We start from the raw sequence: 16,523 nt of genomic DNA on the forward strand, positions 1-16,523 counted from the left end.
GAAGCAGAATAGGTAGGAGAATATGGCTTGTCTCTACATACTAAATTAGACTTAAATCAATTCAGTTATATGCAACAGTAAAAAAATCCCATGAGATTCATAAGTTCTGACTCCATGCTCTTAGTTTGATCTTATTTAGAAAGAAATTAAGGACTCAGCTCTAAAGAGTTTTGAAGCTTTCCTAATTCAGAAAATGTTATCAACCCTATTTTGCAAATATACTTGGTGACATATACTTTGGTTACCTACTAAAAGGATTTTAATCAGTGTATATAAAAAAAATCTGTATAAAGCAAGAAAATTAAAAATAAGAATTATGAAAAACAAAAGATTATCAAAAGGGAGACTTATTTATTAGAAATGTGAAGTTATGGCTCGGTGCCTGTGGCTCAAGCAGCTAAGGCGCTAGCCACATACACCCAAGGTGGCAGGTTCGAATCCAGCCCAGGCCCGCCAAACAACAATGATGGCTGCAACCAAAAAATAGCCGGGCATTGTGGCGGCTGCTTGTGGTCCCAGCTACTTGGGAGGCTGAGGCAGTAGACTCGCTTGAGCCCAGGAGTTGGAGGTTGCTGTGAGCTGTGATGCCACAGCACTCTACCTAGGGGGACAGCTTGAGGCTCTGTCTAAAAAAAAAAAAAGAAATGTAAAGTTAGATCAGGCACAGTGACTCACGCCTATAATCCCAGCACTGTGGGAGGCTGAGGAAGGAGAATTGCTTGAGCTCAGGAGTTTGAAACTTGCCTGAGTGAGATCCCAACTCCAAAAAAAATGGAAGAACCCAGCTGGGCCCACAAGCGAGCGCCTGTAGTCTCAGCAGCTTCCAGAGGCTGAGACAGCGGGATGCCCACAGCCTGAGTCTGAGGTTGCAGTGAGCTGTGAGGCCATTGCACTCTGCTCAGGGCATAGGATAGAACTCTGTCTCAACAACATCAACAAAAAGCAAACAAATAAAAATAAAAAATAAGCAAGGAAATAAAAAAACAAAGAAAAGAAGTGTAAAGTTACTGTGTTGAAATTTAAAGTTACTATGTTAAATTTAAACTTCCTTCCAGTCTAGTCAAATGGGGTATGTGCTGGGACACATAAAAGTACAGGGCATTTCTTCCCAGTACTAGAATCGTAGGATTGTCGCCTGTATTCATATGTACCATGTGATTATTTCCATAAAGTCTACTTTCAGCCCACTGTAGATACCCTTTGGCTTATGGCGGTGCTCCGCCCTGATAAACCCACCATAAGTTGAAAACATTCCAAGTTAAAAATGCATTTAATGCTGTCAGCACAGCATAACCTGGCTTAACTGTGGTCCCATATAGGATGTTTGGACTTTATATTCATTCAGTAGAAACCCTAATTCTGTTAACGAACTCACAAGTGGGGTTCGCTATTGCTCGCTGCATAGGAACCCAATTCTGAGACAATGAGGACTGTCAGGGAGGAAAGGATTTATTTCAGAGGATGTGTCAACTGAGGGAAGGGACGGGATACCTTAATTCCACCTCCCAGATCAGCAGAGTTAGGGGTTTTTCTGGAGGTGAATATGAATACTGCGTAGAGGGAGTCTACTCCTTGTATGTTTGGGGTGGAGAGCAGGGCACGCAAGTGCAGTGGGGAATCATGCTAATTCATACGCTCCATGAACAGAAAATGGTGGGCAGATCCCTCCCCGGGGGGGATTTTAGTATCGTATTGAGCTGGAGGTTAATCTTATTTATTCTTTCAGCCTTGTCATAGGCTCAGTGACTCTTGGTCACAATCTGTGGTGGCGTGTCACTTATCTTGACTTTCTCTGGACATTCTCGTAGAGTACTGTGTTGTGATTATTTTAGGGCTGCAAGGAGGTTCTGCCATTTTCTGGGAAAAACTCAAACAAATTATATCGGTGTACAGAAAATTACAAAGTTCTGTTCAGCAGTTTGTGCTGAGACCTCTCTGTCTCTTCTCTCCTTTTTCTAAGACTGCCATTGCGAGGCGACTGGAGGTGAGATAATACTCACTGTCCATCCCTGTCAGGGCCACTTACCTGCTTGCTTCCGTTCTGATGTGAACACTGGAAATGTTTTTGGAATATGAGGGAGCTAAGACACTAGAGAATTGTTAAATTTTGTTATGAAACTGGTCATAATTTCCCGCCCCCTTTTTGTTCATTCCTCAATCTTGGGGAATCTGGGCATCTATTGCTCTGGTTACTTCCTGCTGGAGTATGGTGAAGTCAGAGTTCAAGGAATGAAAGTTTTGAACCTGTTGTTGAAAGTTTTCTTGAGTTATAGGTGAATGATCAAATGTTTCTAGTATCATTATCTGAATGTTTCTGCTTGCTGTTTTGAAACAATATTGTAATTCACATTTAATTAATATATTGGTTGTAAAGTAAATTAGGAAAATCAGTAGTAAGAGGGAAAGCTCAAGCTTTAAGATTCCAGAAAGAATAGAGCGAACATTTTGATGAATCCATGAAAATAGGTTTGAGAATCAGTCTTCTAATTCTAGGTCATTTCTGTCAACTTATTGTAACCATAAAGCTCATTGTCTGATTTTATCAATGTGTGTTTCTACTTCTGTGGAAGCATTTATATAAGTACAACATGAAGAGTTGGCTATAATTGACACACCTCCTTGTTCTGCTGGAATATAGTCAAGAGCCAAGTGATTATCAAGAACTACTTGAGCTAAAGAGTTTAAGGATTTCTGTTGTGCAGTTATTGCTAATGCAGTCTCATTAACAATTGATTTTTAAAGTTATGGATAGGTTGCGAAGCAATATTATCAACATTAGCAATATGCAATGAAATGGGAAGTAGGGTGTACCCCCCAAAATAGCCATCCCCATCTGGGATACCTCAGGAAGATACTGTTTGGGGTTTGCCAGATGGAATCTCCATCTAAAATTCCCTGAGTTACTCTTGAAAGCACTTTTAGGGAACCAGTCAAACCTGTTCTGGACTGAGAAAGGGATGGTTAGAAATCCTAGCAAACAAGTGCCCCCCCCCCCCTTTGCCCAGCTGTTTAAACGATCATAAGCCAAGAGGTTCCTCTTTTCCTCTATAGACAAAGATATATCCAAGGGGTGCACACAGAGTACCTGCTTCCATCTGAAGGTTCATAGAATTATTTGTGGGCAACATCAGGGTCAGATTTTTAAATCATGTTTTGTATGAGGGCGTTTATTTTGTCCTCCTGGAAGTTGACAAGCTTTCAGTTTCCCAAAGCTTTGGGGATATATTCTTTGTTGGCACAAATAGGGGTTCCATAATCTGTGTTAAAATGGTTAAAACATTTTTTGTAAGATAATCTAGAAAGGATGGTGCAGAATTGGTGGTTAATTCAGATCCATTGCCCAAAAGAACGTACACTTGTGAGAGTGTGGGTTCCCTGCATCACTTAGTACATAATATCTGATGATGGACTCTCTAAGAAAGAAGCCTGGGTCTTCTGAGTGTGGAATTAGTAATACCCTGTAGGTGACTCAGGAAACAGGCTTTTGTCAGTTCAGTGTATAGGAGGGCACATTAGTGAAATTGTTTTTTTGATTGTTTTGTTTTGAGACAGTGTCTCACTATGTTGCCCTTGATAGAGTGTCGTGGTGTCTACCTCAAACCCTTGGGCTTAAGTGATTCTCTTGCCTCAGCTTCCTAAGTAGGCAAGTGCCCACCACAATGCCTGGCTTGGCTATTTTTTTATTGTTGTAGTCATCATTGTTGTTTGGCAGGCCCGGGCTGGGTTTGAACCTGCCAACCCTGGTGTATGTGGATGGTGCCCTAGCTGCTGAGGTACAGGCACCAAGCTACATTAGTGAAATTGTATACGGGACAACTATAGGGTCAGAAAAGTCTTGTGCTGCACGAGGTTTGGAATGACAAACCCAACAGCAAGACAAGTTAGCAGAGGATGTAATAGCTTGAGAAATTCTGACTAAAGAGTTTTCTCGCCAGGCCAACAGAAGTCTCCAAAGAGCATATGAACTGTAGAGAACATTTAACTTCATGCTACTTATCCCTTTTCCTGTGGAAGAGAATCTTCAGGTCTTCTGGAGGTCACAAGCCTGCTGGGCCTTCAGTCTTCATGAAGATGATGAACTCTGACGTGGTGCGTCAATAGGGATGCTTCTTTTATTTGAGTGTGCCACGGCTTAACCCCTGCAAGTTTAAGTGACGAATATGTCGTCAGAAACACCTGAAATGGGCTAACCCACTGTGGCTTCAGTTGGTCTTCAGGTAGTTGGTTTCTCCAGGTTTTTAGCAGCACCTAGCCTCCTGGCTCTATGGAACATGGGGGCATGTCCATCAGAAACTAGAGCTTGTTGGAAGCAAACTTAGAAATACTGGTCAGCATATTACCGAGTTGTTTTACATATGAGCGAGCCTCCATCTCTTGGGGCAGACAATCACTGGAGGAGTCCTGTATGGAAGCTTTTAGGAATGGTCTTCTATATAATATTTCAAAGTAGCTAAGTGCCACCCTACTTTTAGGGGCCCCCTGAATTCTCAACAGGCCAAGGAATAATGCTTTGTCCCAATTTAAATTGGTTTCTTGATAAATTTTGGAGAGAGACCTTTTTATTTATTTATTTTTCGTTTTGTTTTGAGACAGTCTCAAGCTGGCACCCTGGGTAGAGTACCGTGGCGTCATAGCTCACAGCAACCTCCAACTCGGGCTCAAGCTCAATTCTCTTGTTTCAGTTTTTCTATTTTTAGTAGAGATGGGGTCTCGCTTTTGTGCAAGCTGGTCATGAACTCGTGAGCCCAAGCAATCCACCTGCCTCAGCCGGAGTACAGGCATGAGCCACCACACCTAGCCGGAGAGAGTCCTTTTTAAAGTCCTATTCATTCGTTCAGTTTTACCTGGAGATTGAGGTCTCCGTGGTGAATGCAATTTCTAATCAATGTCCAAAATCCTTGATTTCTCAGGTGATTGTGGCAATAAAAGCTGCTCCTTTATCACTTTGAAGAGTTGATAAAAGTCCAAATTTAGGCATAATTTTCTTAAAAAGAGCCTTGGTGACTTCTGATGCTCATTCAGTCTTGGTGGGTTAAACTTCAACCCATCCTGAAAAATGTCAACAAAGGTCAGCAAGTACCAACAATTCCCAGGGACTCAGCATCATGGTAAAATCTACCTGCCAGTTTTCCCCTGGGAAACGCCCTCTCCGTGTGTTCCTTCCTTTGGGAATGGTTGTGAATCTCTGGGAGGGTTTGGTTTGTTCCTTAAGAATATAGGGGAGCTCTGGATTACTGTTTGAATAATTCTGTGCAAGTGAAGCCCGGCCACATGAGGCTGTATTCACTGTATAAAACCATCCAAAATGGGCTCAGCGCCCGTAGCACAGTGGTTACAGTGCCAGTCACATATACTGAGGTTGGCAGGTTCTGTAACCTGGCCCAGGCCAGCTAAACAACAGTGACAACTGCAACAAAAAATAGCTGAGCATGGGGCCACTCCTGTGGCTCAAAGGGGTAGGGCACTGGCTCCATATACCGGAGGTGGCGGGTTCAAACCCAGCCCCCTTAACCCTCCTTGCCAAAAAAAAAAAAAAATAGCCAGGCATTGTGGTGAGTGCTGTCACTTAGGGCAGTTCTTCTTCCAGTGGCCCTCTTCCTTGCAGTAGCACATTAGTTTCTCTTTAAGAAAGTTTTTCCTTTTGAGGGCACTGTTCCCTGTCTAGGGGACCCCCTAGAGTTTTTGGTCATAACCACTGCCAGTAGCTTTGTCTGTTGTTCTTTAGCCAGCTCCCAAAGATCTTGTAAGTTACATCAACTAAATGAGATAGGAGGAAAGTGAGAACCCCTTCTAACTTCTGTAACTTTTGCTGGATATCAGGCCTGTTTTGGCTAATAAAGGTCATGTTAATTCATCTCAAATTATAAGGATTTTCTGGATCTATGTCAGTATACTTCCGATGAGCCTCTGCAATCTTTTCTAGGGAGGCTGATGGATTTTCATTTATTTCCTGCCTCATTTCCTAAGCCTTGTTCAGGCTTTTAACTTTAGAGACCCCTTCTTATGCCCAGCCAGAATGCAATCTCGAAAATGTTGTATTTTACCTCCGTCTTGTGTTGGGACAGCTGAGTTGGCTCCAGTTTTCACCTGGTTGTTTGGATCTTGTGAATGTAAAAGCCTCTTCTCATGCCTTCTCCAGGACAATGCCACACTCCTCAGAGGCTAGCAGTATATTAAGCAAACTCTGGACATCTGCCCATGTAGGATGGTATGTAATGAAAATAGATTCAAATAGATCAGTCATACATTTGGGTCATCCTGGTAGGCAGGGTTAGTCATTCTGCTTCCAATTGTATAAATCAGAAGTGGAGAAAGGGTTATAAATCTACATTAATCCAGTGGGTTGCTTGTCTTCATTTATTCCTCCTATAAGAATCTGTCTCAGAGGAAATTGCCCTGCTAGGAAAAAGGGAGAACCCCAATCAAATTGTACCTTGCCCGGTATGTGAAGGAGAGACCATGTCCTCTGGCTTCACTTTATCTTTCTTAGAGAAGGAAGAAACTGAAGATAAATAGATGAGGGAGTCAAAAGGGGTGAAGAATGGAGGGAGGAACCCAGAGGTCCTGCCCTCCCACGTGGCCAAGGCCTGCAGCCCAAGTGGGACTCTAAGAGAAATCCCCAGTGGAGAGAGGAGTCTCCACTGTGCAGTACCTTCAAACAGCACTTACCTGTCCAGATGCAAATGCCAAAATGGAAAGGTCAAAGGCCATTCTTCCCTGACAGTCAGACATGCATTTGGAGCTGGAGACAGCAAAGCCGGTGGGAGAAGACAAAACCCAAAACCAACCTCCAGCAAAATTCAGCCGGGCAGCGGCTGGGGAGTCAGTCCTTGAAAACTCCTTCCACTCCACAGCCACCAAGCCACAAGCAATGGTCCTTTCAGCACAACAGGTGGTTCCTGACATAACTCTGGTTCTATTTAGGTCTTTAAAATACTCTTTCAGTAGAAACCATAACTCCATTGTGAGACGTAAGGATTTCCTGGACTTAAAGTGGGGTTACCTCCCAGTAAACACACTGTGAAGTTGAAGGATCCAAAGTGGAATCATTATTAGTTGGGGACCATCTTAATTCTTTATATACTATTTATACCACATTTTTGCTGTATTCTAGACTGGACTATAGTCATTGGGTTCCTACTTAAACTTCGGGTTGAAAGCAGCAATAATAACAAAGTAAAACTATTTTCTCCTATTTTTTAAACATTAGAATTATAGATTATTTACAGCAACTTTGTCCTAACTAGACAGAAAGCAATAAAAAATAAGTAATAGAAAAACATTTTTGGACACAGCTTCACTTTGGCATCCTGCATGTCTTATACAAGCACACGTATAGAATCCCCTCACAGTTAAACAGCTGGGCACCAGCTGTTCAACTTTTGTACTTTTTTTTTTCCTTTTTTTGGAGACAGAGCCTCAAGCTGGTGCCCTGGGTAGAGTACCGTGGCATCACAGCTCACAGCAACCTCCAACTCCTGGGATCAAGCGATTCTCCTGCCTCAGCCTCCCAAGTAGCTGGGACTACAGGTGCCCGCCACAATGCCCAGCTCTTTTTTGGTTGCAGCCGTCATTGTTGTTTGGCGGGTCCGGGCTGGATTTGAACCCACCAGCTCAGGTGTATGTGGCTGGCGCCTTAGCCAGTTGAGCCATAGGCACCGAGCCTGACTTTTGTACTTTGTAACTGACACCCTTAAAATCTTCAAAATTCTATCAGTAGCCATTTGTTTTTTTATCTAACAATTTTCCTAATTTAGTTTCCTTTAGAAGAGTCTTGGTTGTAAATATGACTTCATAACAACATAATTCATGAAACGGATGGATAATATGCTCTCAGTAAGCACTTTCCTTTCTCCCTTATTTTGAGGGTGCCAGCACAAATAGATCTAAGTGGCTGATAAGGCTGTCACTGGTTGGGCTGAATAGCATTTATAACTGTCAGTGTCAAATAGGAAAAAAAATCAGGGGGAGGGGAGGAAAAGTCTAAATTAAAAAAAAATCATACTTCTGAAATACTCCATATTTACAGATGAAATAATATGTCTAAAGTTTTCATCAAAATAATCTGGGTTGGGGATGGACAAAGGATGGGCTGTTGATGAAATAAGATGAGTAATAATTATTAAGAAGGTAGATTATCAGTCATATGGAGGTTTATTATATTATTGACTCTCTTTTTCATGTATACAGTAGTCCCTTTTATCCTTGGGAGATATGTTCCAAGACACCCCTCCCCCCCAAATGGATGCCTGAACCTGCAGATAGTACTGAAGCTAATGTATACTATTTTTTTTTCCATGTGATAACACATAGAAAGCTACTAAGTAAGAAGTGGTTGGCATAAACTGTGTGGTTCATGGTTCTTTAACCAAGACAGCTACTAAGCGAGTAAGAGGTGGATGGCATAAACTGTGTGGATATGGGTGACAAAGAGATGATTCATGTCCACAGCCAGATAGCATAAAGTTTAATCACACTTTAAACTTATAAATTGTTTGTTTCTGGAATTTAACTATTTAATATCTTCAGATCTTGGTTGACCATAAGAAAAACCATGGCAAGCAAAACTAAAGATAAGGAAGCGGGAGGAGGCTATCCTTAAAAGATTCCACAATGAAAAGAAAAGTCATCACCAACCAACAGTAATTTATAAAAATGACTTAGGAATTATGTGAATAAAAATGAAAAGCTTCATATAGTAATAGTCACAGAATGAAAAAAGTTTTAAAAATTGATATTTGCCAAAATTTAATAGGATGCATAGGGAATAAGGACAAGTTTTCTGTTAAAATACATCAAAATAGCTTTCTTTTGAGTGGACATTATAATTATAGTGAGTTAAAATATGAAAGAGCTAACACAAAAAGAACTAAAAATAATACACAAGCAAATTCTCTGTGTCTTGTAGCAAAAAAATTTCTTATATTAAATAGCTTACTAAAATGGAGTTATAATTTTTCCTTTGATTCATCACTAATTTTATTCAACTTTAAAGTCATATTTCTTTTTCTGTATTTTTTTAGAAGAGGATAGAAGACATTCTTAACATAAGAATACATTCATAATGTATTCAGAGGAGACGGGAGACTTCATAAATTGTGGAACTGTATCTCATTGAACTATGTGAAGTTGGTGCTTTTGTAGGTCAAAAAAGGCCTCAAATCATCAGTTTTATATGGTTCAAATATTTTTTTCAGTGTTTATTAACAGATAAAAATGAAAGTCCTGACTCCTAGGTTCCTATAAAATCTGTATAGAGCCTAACTTTTGAGAAACAAATGGCACTTAAATGTGTGTTTTAGCATTAACCTTAACTGCAATTTTGGAATAAAAGCTTAAATTTAAATACATTTTTATAGCACTCAAGATTAGTACTGTCTCATCCATCAAATCCCTGTCTCATAATTGGCAGCATTAGAAACAGGGAGTGATTGTAAGGAATAAAGATTATGGAAGATATTTGCAGGGTAGCCTGAAAATTATCTAAAAGTTTGTGTCATTCAAAAGAACTTTTTTTTTTTTTTTTAAAAAAACCCCAAACCGGCCCCCTGGGTAGAGTGCCATGGCATCTCGCTCACAGCAACCTCCAACTCCTGGGCTCAAGCGAGTCTCCTGCCTCAGCCTCCCAAGTAGCTGGGACTACAGGCCCCCACCACAACGCCCGGCCATTTTTTGGTTGCAGCCATCATTGTTGTTTGGCAGGCCTGGGCTGGGGATTCGAACCCGCCACCTTAGGTGTATGTGGCTGGCGCCTTAGCCGCTTGAGCCACAGGTGCCGAGCCCATTCAAAAGAACTTTTAAATGACAATATGGATGCTATTTTAGGACTTTTGATATTAGAAGCTACTAAAGGCAAGTCTGAATCATCTTCTGTGCTGAATCTAATTTGTTCTTCATGATAGTTTAGGACTGAAAGGTTCATCCCTGGAATAGAACAAAGTTTTGGCAGGGGAAGAATGTGATTCACATAAAGTGTTGACAGGCAATATCAGTAATGTGAGAGAGGTTCAAGAGCAAAGACCAGCTGAGAACACTGATGGAGTTTCTATTTCCTGGCTCCTTTATAATTTCCAAAACATTTTTTGGAACGTTCCTTTTGCAGAGCCCTCTCAAGCTTAGGCCTTCCCCTCCCCCATCTCTACTTCCTTCCAGAGATCTCTTCCAGCTCTCTCTTTGCACTTCATTGAAGGGCCAATGCCATGAGGTTTCTTTCTCTAGCCTTAGCCTTGCCCCCTGGGCTCCAGTTAACTACTTGTGGTTGGAAAAGCAGCATAAACTCTTCAGTCACATACCTGCACTCAGGTGCCGCGTCAGTCACTTATAACCTCAAGCAAGTTATATAACTTAGTAGCATTAAAATGAGTTATTATACATAAAACATTGAAAATGGTGATGATATATACTGGACTAATTTGGAAAGGTACTGGACATCTCAAATTTAATAGAAGCAAACACGTTTAATTTTCTTGTCCTCAATCTATTCTCCTTTCTCTTATATGAGTAATTAGCGTCTGCCCAGTTGCTCAGGCCACTGTCTTCCACTGCAGGAGGTGCCTCCATGTACCTCCAGCCGTGCCTCTGTCTTCCTCAAAGAAGTTTATCTGCAAGTCCCTTGCCCTCCCTGAGATGGCATCACTTGTTCTCTTCTTGCTAATACATTTGAATTCTCTGTGGATTCTGGTTATTAAACCTTTGCCAGAGACATAACCTGCAAATATCTTCTTCCATTCTGAGGGCTGTCTGCTTGCTTTATTTACTGTGTTCTTGGCTGTGCAGAAGCTTTTTAGTTTGATGAGGTCCCAGTAGTGTATTTTTGATGTTGCTCCAGTTGCCCCAGAGGGTCCTCCTCATAAAATACTCGCCCAGATTGATTTCCTCAAGAGTTTGCCCTGCTCTTTCTTCTAGTATTTTTATAGTTTCATGTCTTAAATTTAATTCTTTAATCCAGTGAGAGTCTATCTTAGTTAATGGTGAAAGGTGTGGGTCCAGTTTCAGTCTTCTATAGGTCACCAGCGAGTTCCCCCAGCACCATTTGTTAAATAGGGAATCTTTTCCCCACTGAATGTTTTTAATTGGCTTGTCAAAGATCAAATAACATTAAGTAGCTGGGTTCATCTCTTGGTTCTCTATTCTGTTCCATAATCTACCTCTCTGTTTTTGTGCCAGTACCATGCTGTTTTGATCACTATGGATTTATAGTATAGTCTGAGGTCTGGTAGCGTGATTCCTCCTGCTTTGTTTTTATTTCTGAGTAATGTCTTGGCTATTCGAGGTTTTTTCTGATTCCATATAAAATGAAGTGTTATTTTTTCGAGATCTTTAAATTATGACAGTGGAGCTTTAATAGGGATTACATTAAAATTGTATATTGCTTTGTGTAGTACAGACATTTTAACAATGTTGATTCTTCCCAGCTATGAGCATGGTATGTTTTTCCATTTGTTCACATTTTCAGCTATTTCTTTTCTTAGAGTTACATAGTTCTCTTTTTTTTTTGAGACAGGGACTCAAGCTATCCCCCTGGGTAGAGTGCTATGGCTTCACTGCTCACAGCAACCTCCAACTCCTGGGCTCAAGCGAGTTTCCTGCCTCAGCCTCCCAAGTAACTGGGACCATAGATGCCTGCCACAGTGCCCAGCTATTTTTTGTTGCAGCCGTCATTGTTGTTTTGGTGGGCTTGGGCTGGATTCGAACCTGCCACCTTAGGTGTATGTGGCTGGTGCCTTAGCCACTTGAGCCACAGGCGCCAAGCCTCATAATTCTCTTTATAGAGATCTTTCACATCCTTTGTTCAGTAAATTCCCAAATATTTCATCTTCTTTGGTACTACTGTGAACGGAATAGAGTCCTTGACTGTTTTTCAGCTTGACTATTGTTGGTGTATATATAAAAGCTACAGATTTATGAGTGTTGATTTTATAACCTGGGATGCTGCAGTATTTCTTGATCACTTCTAGTGATCAAGAGTTTTATAGTAGAATCCCTGGTGTTTTCCAGATATACAATCATATCATCTGCGAAGAGTGAAAGTTTGATCTCTTCTGACCCTATATGGGTACCCTTGATTGCCTTTTTTGCCTGAGATGGCTAAGACTTCCATTACAATGTTAAAAAGCAGTGTAGACAATGGGCAACCTTGCCTGGTTCCTGATCTGAGTGGAAATGATTTCAATTTAACTCCATTCAATACAATATTGGCTGTAGGTTTGCTGTATGTAGATGGCCTTTATCAGTTTAAAAAAAGTCCTTTCTGGGCAGGACCTGTGGCTCAAAGGAGTAGGGTGCTGGCCCCATATACCAGAGGTGGTGGGTTCAAATCCGGCCCCAGTCAAAAAAATAAAAAGAAATGTCCCTTCTATATCAGTTTTCTTAAGTGTTTCTGCTCATGAAAAGATGTTGGATATTATCAAAAGCTTTTTCTGCATCAATTGAGAGAATCATATGGTCTTTGTTTTTTAATTTGTTTATGTGATGAATTATATTTTTAAATTTTACATATATTGAACCAGCCTTGAGACCCTGGGATAAAACCCACTTGGTCCTGGTGTATAATTTGTTTGATGTGTTGCTGGATTGTGTTTGTTAGGATCTTGTTGAATATTTTTGCATTAATATTCATTAGTGATCTTGGTCTATAATTTTCTTGTTGGGTCTTTCCTTGGTTTGGGGATCAAGGTGAAGAGGTGCCTACATTTCCATCCTCACATTTGTCCATTTCTCTTGTCTACACTCCCACTCCCACACCAGTGTTAGTCATATTTCTTGTGGACTGCTGATCTGTTTCACTGGCTTCCTGCTCCAGACTGCTTCTGTGCCAACCTGCCTTTAGCTCCTATTAGTAGCACTTTGCTACTCCCTCTGCCCCACGATACGTACGTGGATGTTACTTCTTATCAATTAGATCCTAGCTTGGTCGTGACATTCTGAGGGAGACCTTTGTGACTCCCCAGTCAAAAATAGCCATACCCCCAAGTCACATTCTATCATATCATTAGTTTTTTTTAATACCCATTTATTTTTTATAATTGTTTTTCATTTACCTACTTTGACCCCAACCACGTAACCTCGTGAGTACAGGGAAGATAGTCTTCATAGTCTTAATCACTCACCGTATCTAAATGGAGTGTTTAATAGTGCCTGGTGTGTAGTTTAAGAGATATTTATTGAATGAATGTTAAGCAGCTTCGTGAACAATTTTGGGGGGTAGGCAGAGCAGGTGGTATTTTACACCATTTTAACATACAAGGGATGAGATCTCACATCTGTTGTTGCTTATTCATGTTCATAAAATTTATTGGTGGCCGAAGCAGGATTTGAACTCAACTACTTGATGTTTTCATTTCCACCACATGTACTTGGGGATAGGTCAAGCCCAATAGAGTAAATGGTTTCTAACTGAATGTGCCCCTTTGGCTCTCGGAAGTTCTTTCCTTTTTAGGTTTCAGTAGGGGAGTGAAAAAAGGTAGCCTGACATTTTGTAGTGGACTAGTGGATATGTGCTAAGGACTCTTAATGGGATTTGAAAGTTTCCCATTCTGAAGTTTATGAAAAACCACATCTTTGTAGGGTGTGTCTGATACGTGGTTGGGCACACCCCCACACTCCGTGTTTGGTGGGAAGTGCTCAGGAAGCACACTGTGAGCCCGGGGTGCTGTGCTGCAGTGCACAGGGCTCAGCAGGAAGAACAAACAGCCACAGTCCCTCCCCTCACTGTGGAGCTCACTGTCTAAAGGCAAAGATGGACCATATAGAGAACTAAAGAAGGCAGAATTTCAAGTGTCAAAAAGGTCTGGAAAGGGGATATGTGGAAAAGAGAACCGAGAGTGAAGGCAAGAAAAGTAAATGATGGAGATTTTTAATGCTGTTTAGCTGGAAAGAATTGTCTGTTGTTGTTATTATTATTAGTTTTTGAGACAGTCTCATTATGTTGCCCTGGGTAGAGTGCTGTGGTGTCATGGCTCACAGCAACCTTAAACACTTGGACTTAAGTGATTCTCTTGCTTCAACCTCCCCAGCAGCTGGACTATAGGTGCCCGCCGCAACACCCGGCTGTTTTTTTGTTGTTGCTGTAGTTGTCATTGTTGTTTTTAACATGCCTGGGCTGGGTTTGATCCCGCCAGCCCTAGTGTATGTGGCTAGCGCCCTATTCACTGGGTTACAGGTGCCAAGCCTATGTGTTACTGTTTTTTATTTATTTTCAGATATTTGAGAAGAATGCTTGATGATAGTATTTCCACAGGGATGGAAACTAGAAGAAATTAATTTTAGAGGGGGCATACAGAGTTTATTTCTCTCTGTGTAAAGGATTGGAACAGGCCACCAAGGAAGAGTATGTGGTTTTGGGGTTATGCATTTGTATTTGTGGGAGATAAGAGTAAAGCAGACAGGAGATATATTCTGACTCCGTGATGTGTTTTTTATAAGTAAACATCAGTGCCTTTAAAAAGTCTGTAGTATTTCTTTGGGCTAATCATATTCGTAGCGTGATTTCTGGTAGACCTTTGTCCTGATCCCGTTCTTGACACTTACTGACTTAACAGGAAGAAGGGTGTATGTGTGTGTAAAAGTAATAGGTTTAGAGTTCAGATGGGTAGTTGATACAAATGTTGGTTTGGTTTTTTTTTTCTTTTTTTAATATAGATGGTATTTTTTATAACATCAAAGAATATGAAAGTGTATTCAGGGTAAAGTCACTCTCCTGTTCTTGTCCTTTAATCACTTAGTTCTTACATAATTCACACAGACCCTGTTTCCAAATTCTTACCTTTCCATAGGATTTTCATGCACATAAATGGCAACACACAGGCACACACCCCACGCTGCACGTTTCACACTCGTCAGCACTGGACAGTGCTGCGTGGCAGACAGTAAGTGTCCTGAAACCTTTGTTAGATGAAGGGCAGTTTTTATACTTTCTATGTTTTTAAAAATTTGCTAAGAAACATGTTTTGTTCTGTGAGGAAATGAACAATATGTGTATAATGTTTCCTATTTTGTGTTTTCTTCTTTGTTTTTAGCTCCCTGTGCTGTCAGGAATCTACAGGACTTGGCTCGGATTTACATTCGACGCACACTTAGAAATTTCATAAATGATGAGATGCAGGCCAAGGGGATTCCTCAGAGGGCTCCACCTAAAAGGAAAAGAAAGAGAGTTAAACAGAGAATTAACACTTATGTATTTGTGGGTAACCAGCTGATTCCTCAGCCTCTAGACAGTGAGGAGGATGAGAAAATGGAAGAAGACAACAGAGAAGAGGAAGAGAAGGAAGCCGGGGAAGCCGCGAGGCCGGAGGAGCCTCCTCAGAATCTACTGAGAGAGAAAATCATGAAGCTGCCCCTCCCTGAATCTTTAAAAGCTTACTTGACATATTTTAGAGACAAATAACTTAGATCAAGAAGATAAGAATGCCTACTGATAATTCCTTTAGTCTTGAAAATGTAGCGTTTGTTAGGAGTTAAGAGAGAGGTATTTCTTGCATCAGAATGAATTGTAGTGGAAAAAAGTATAACTTGTTTCTGTCAGTAACAAAAATGATGTACTCAGTGATTAAAAAAAATTCCCTTTTATAAAATATATTTTTCTTTAAATCTTGGGAAAATGCTGTTTTAACTCAGTGATTTCGAAGTAGAATGCAGCAAAAGCCAAGGCTTTGTGTACTACAAATCCTTTTCTGATTCCTTACAGATTTGTGGTGGTATGGGTTAGATTTAATTTTATATAAGATTAAATAATTGTTAAGCTTATATAATCTGATCCGAGTTGCCGTTTGCATTTCCTCTATGAAGCTGTTATCTAATGAGGAAGTCAAAAGCTTTGTTAGATCCATTACCTTTTGTTGCAATTACTATTGCTGAGTTGCTACAGATATATTCCGGGCAATATATGAGTGCAATAATACTACAAAATATTGAATAAGTTAGCTTTAACCCCACTCCCACAAATTTCATGAGATTTTACAGTCCTGCTACTTTTGCTTTCCAATCTGTTGCCAAAAAATGTAGGTTAAAAAATATCTGCTTCTCTCATAGAGATTTTAAGAGCACAGCAAGTTACTATTAAAGTACAAAGTATATACTTAATGCAACTCTTAGTTTGTGTGGACCCTTTACATTTTCAGTTTTTTAAAATGAGGTTAACGCTATAGAAGACAGTATATCTAGGATATTTTTTTTCTGTAGTAGACCATATAAAGTATTTGGTTTAAAAAAAAAATCATTGTTGTGTGAATGAAGGAGCAGGAGCGATGACCAGGTTCCTGGATGGCTCTAGGCAGCGCAGGGCCACAGCAGGGGTGGTCAGAAGATGCACTTTAGCAGACAGAACTTCTAGTTCATCTGAATTTTGTTTTTGATAAGGTAGGGCTACGAGATCTTTCTAGTATGAGAAATATTCACAGAAACTGTATGTAGATACCTTTTGTTTTGAAAGTGTGAATCAGAATCTTTAAGTATACTCTTTGGGACCTATGTATGCCACATTCATTTAACTTCTTCCCATTTTTTGATATTTCTTTTGGTAAAAT

The 16,523-nt window shown here is 40.4% G+C and overlaps 1 protein-coding gene across 1 annotated transcript in view; it reads left to right on the forward strand.

Annotated features, from left to right (window-relative positions):
* PCMTD1 (protein-L-isoaspartate (D-aspartate) O-methyltransferase domain containing 1) overlaps positions 1–15,573 on the forward strand; it is an 85,775-nt gene extending 70,202 nt beyond the window's left edge. The window contains exon 6 of the mRNA XM_003793704.3: positions 15,018–15,573. Within this exon, the coding sequence (XP_003793752.1) occupies positions 15,018–15,385 (368 nt within the window). The 3' untranslated portion in view covers positions 15,386–15,573. The remainder of the gene's footprint in view (positions 1–15,017) is intronic.
* The last annotated feature ends 950 nt before the right edge of the window (positions 15,574–16,523 follow it).

Source organism: Otolemur garnettii, unplaced genomic scaffold, assembly GCF_000181295.1.
Source record: "Otolemur garnettii isolate 467f Iridium unplaced genomic scaffold, OtoGar3 scaffold00071, whole genome shotgun sequence".
In the NCBI taxonomy this organism is placed as follows: domain Eukaryota; kingdom Metazoa; phylum Chordata; class Mammalia; order Primates; family Galagidae; genus Otolemur; species Otolemur garnettii.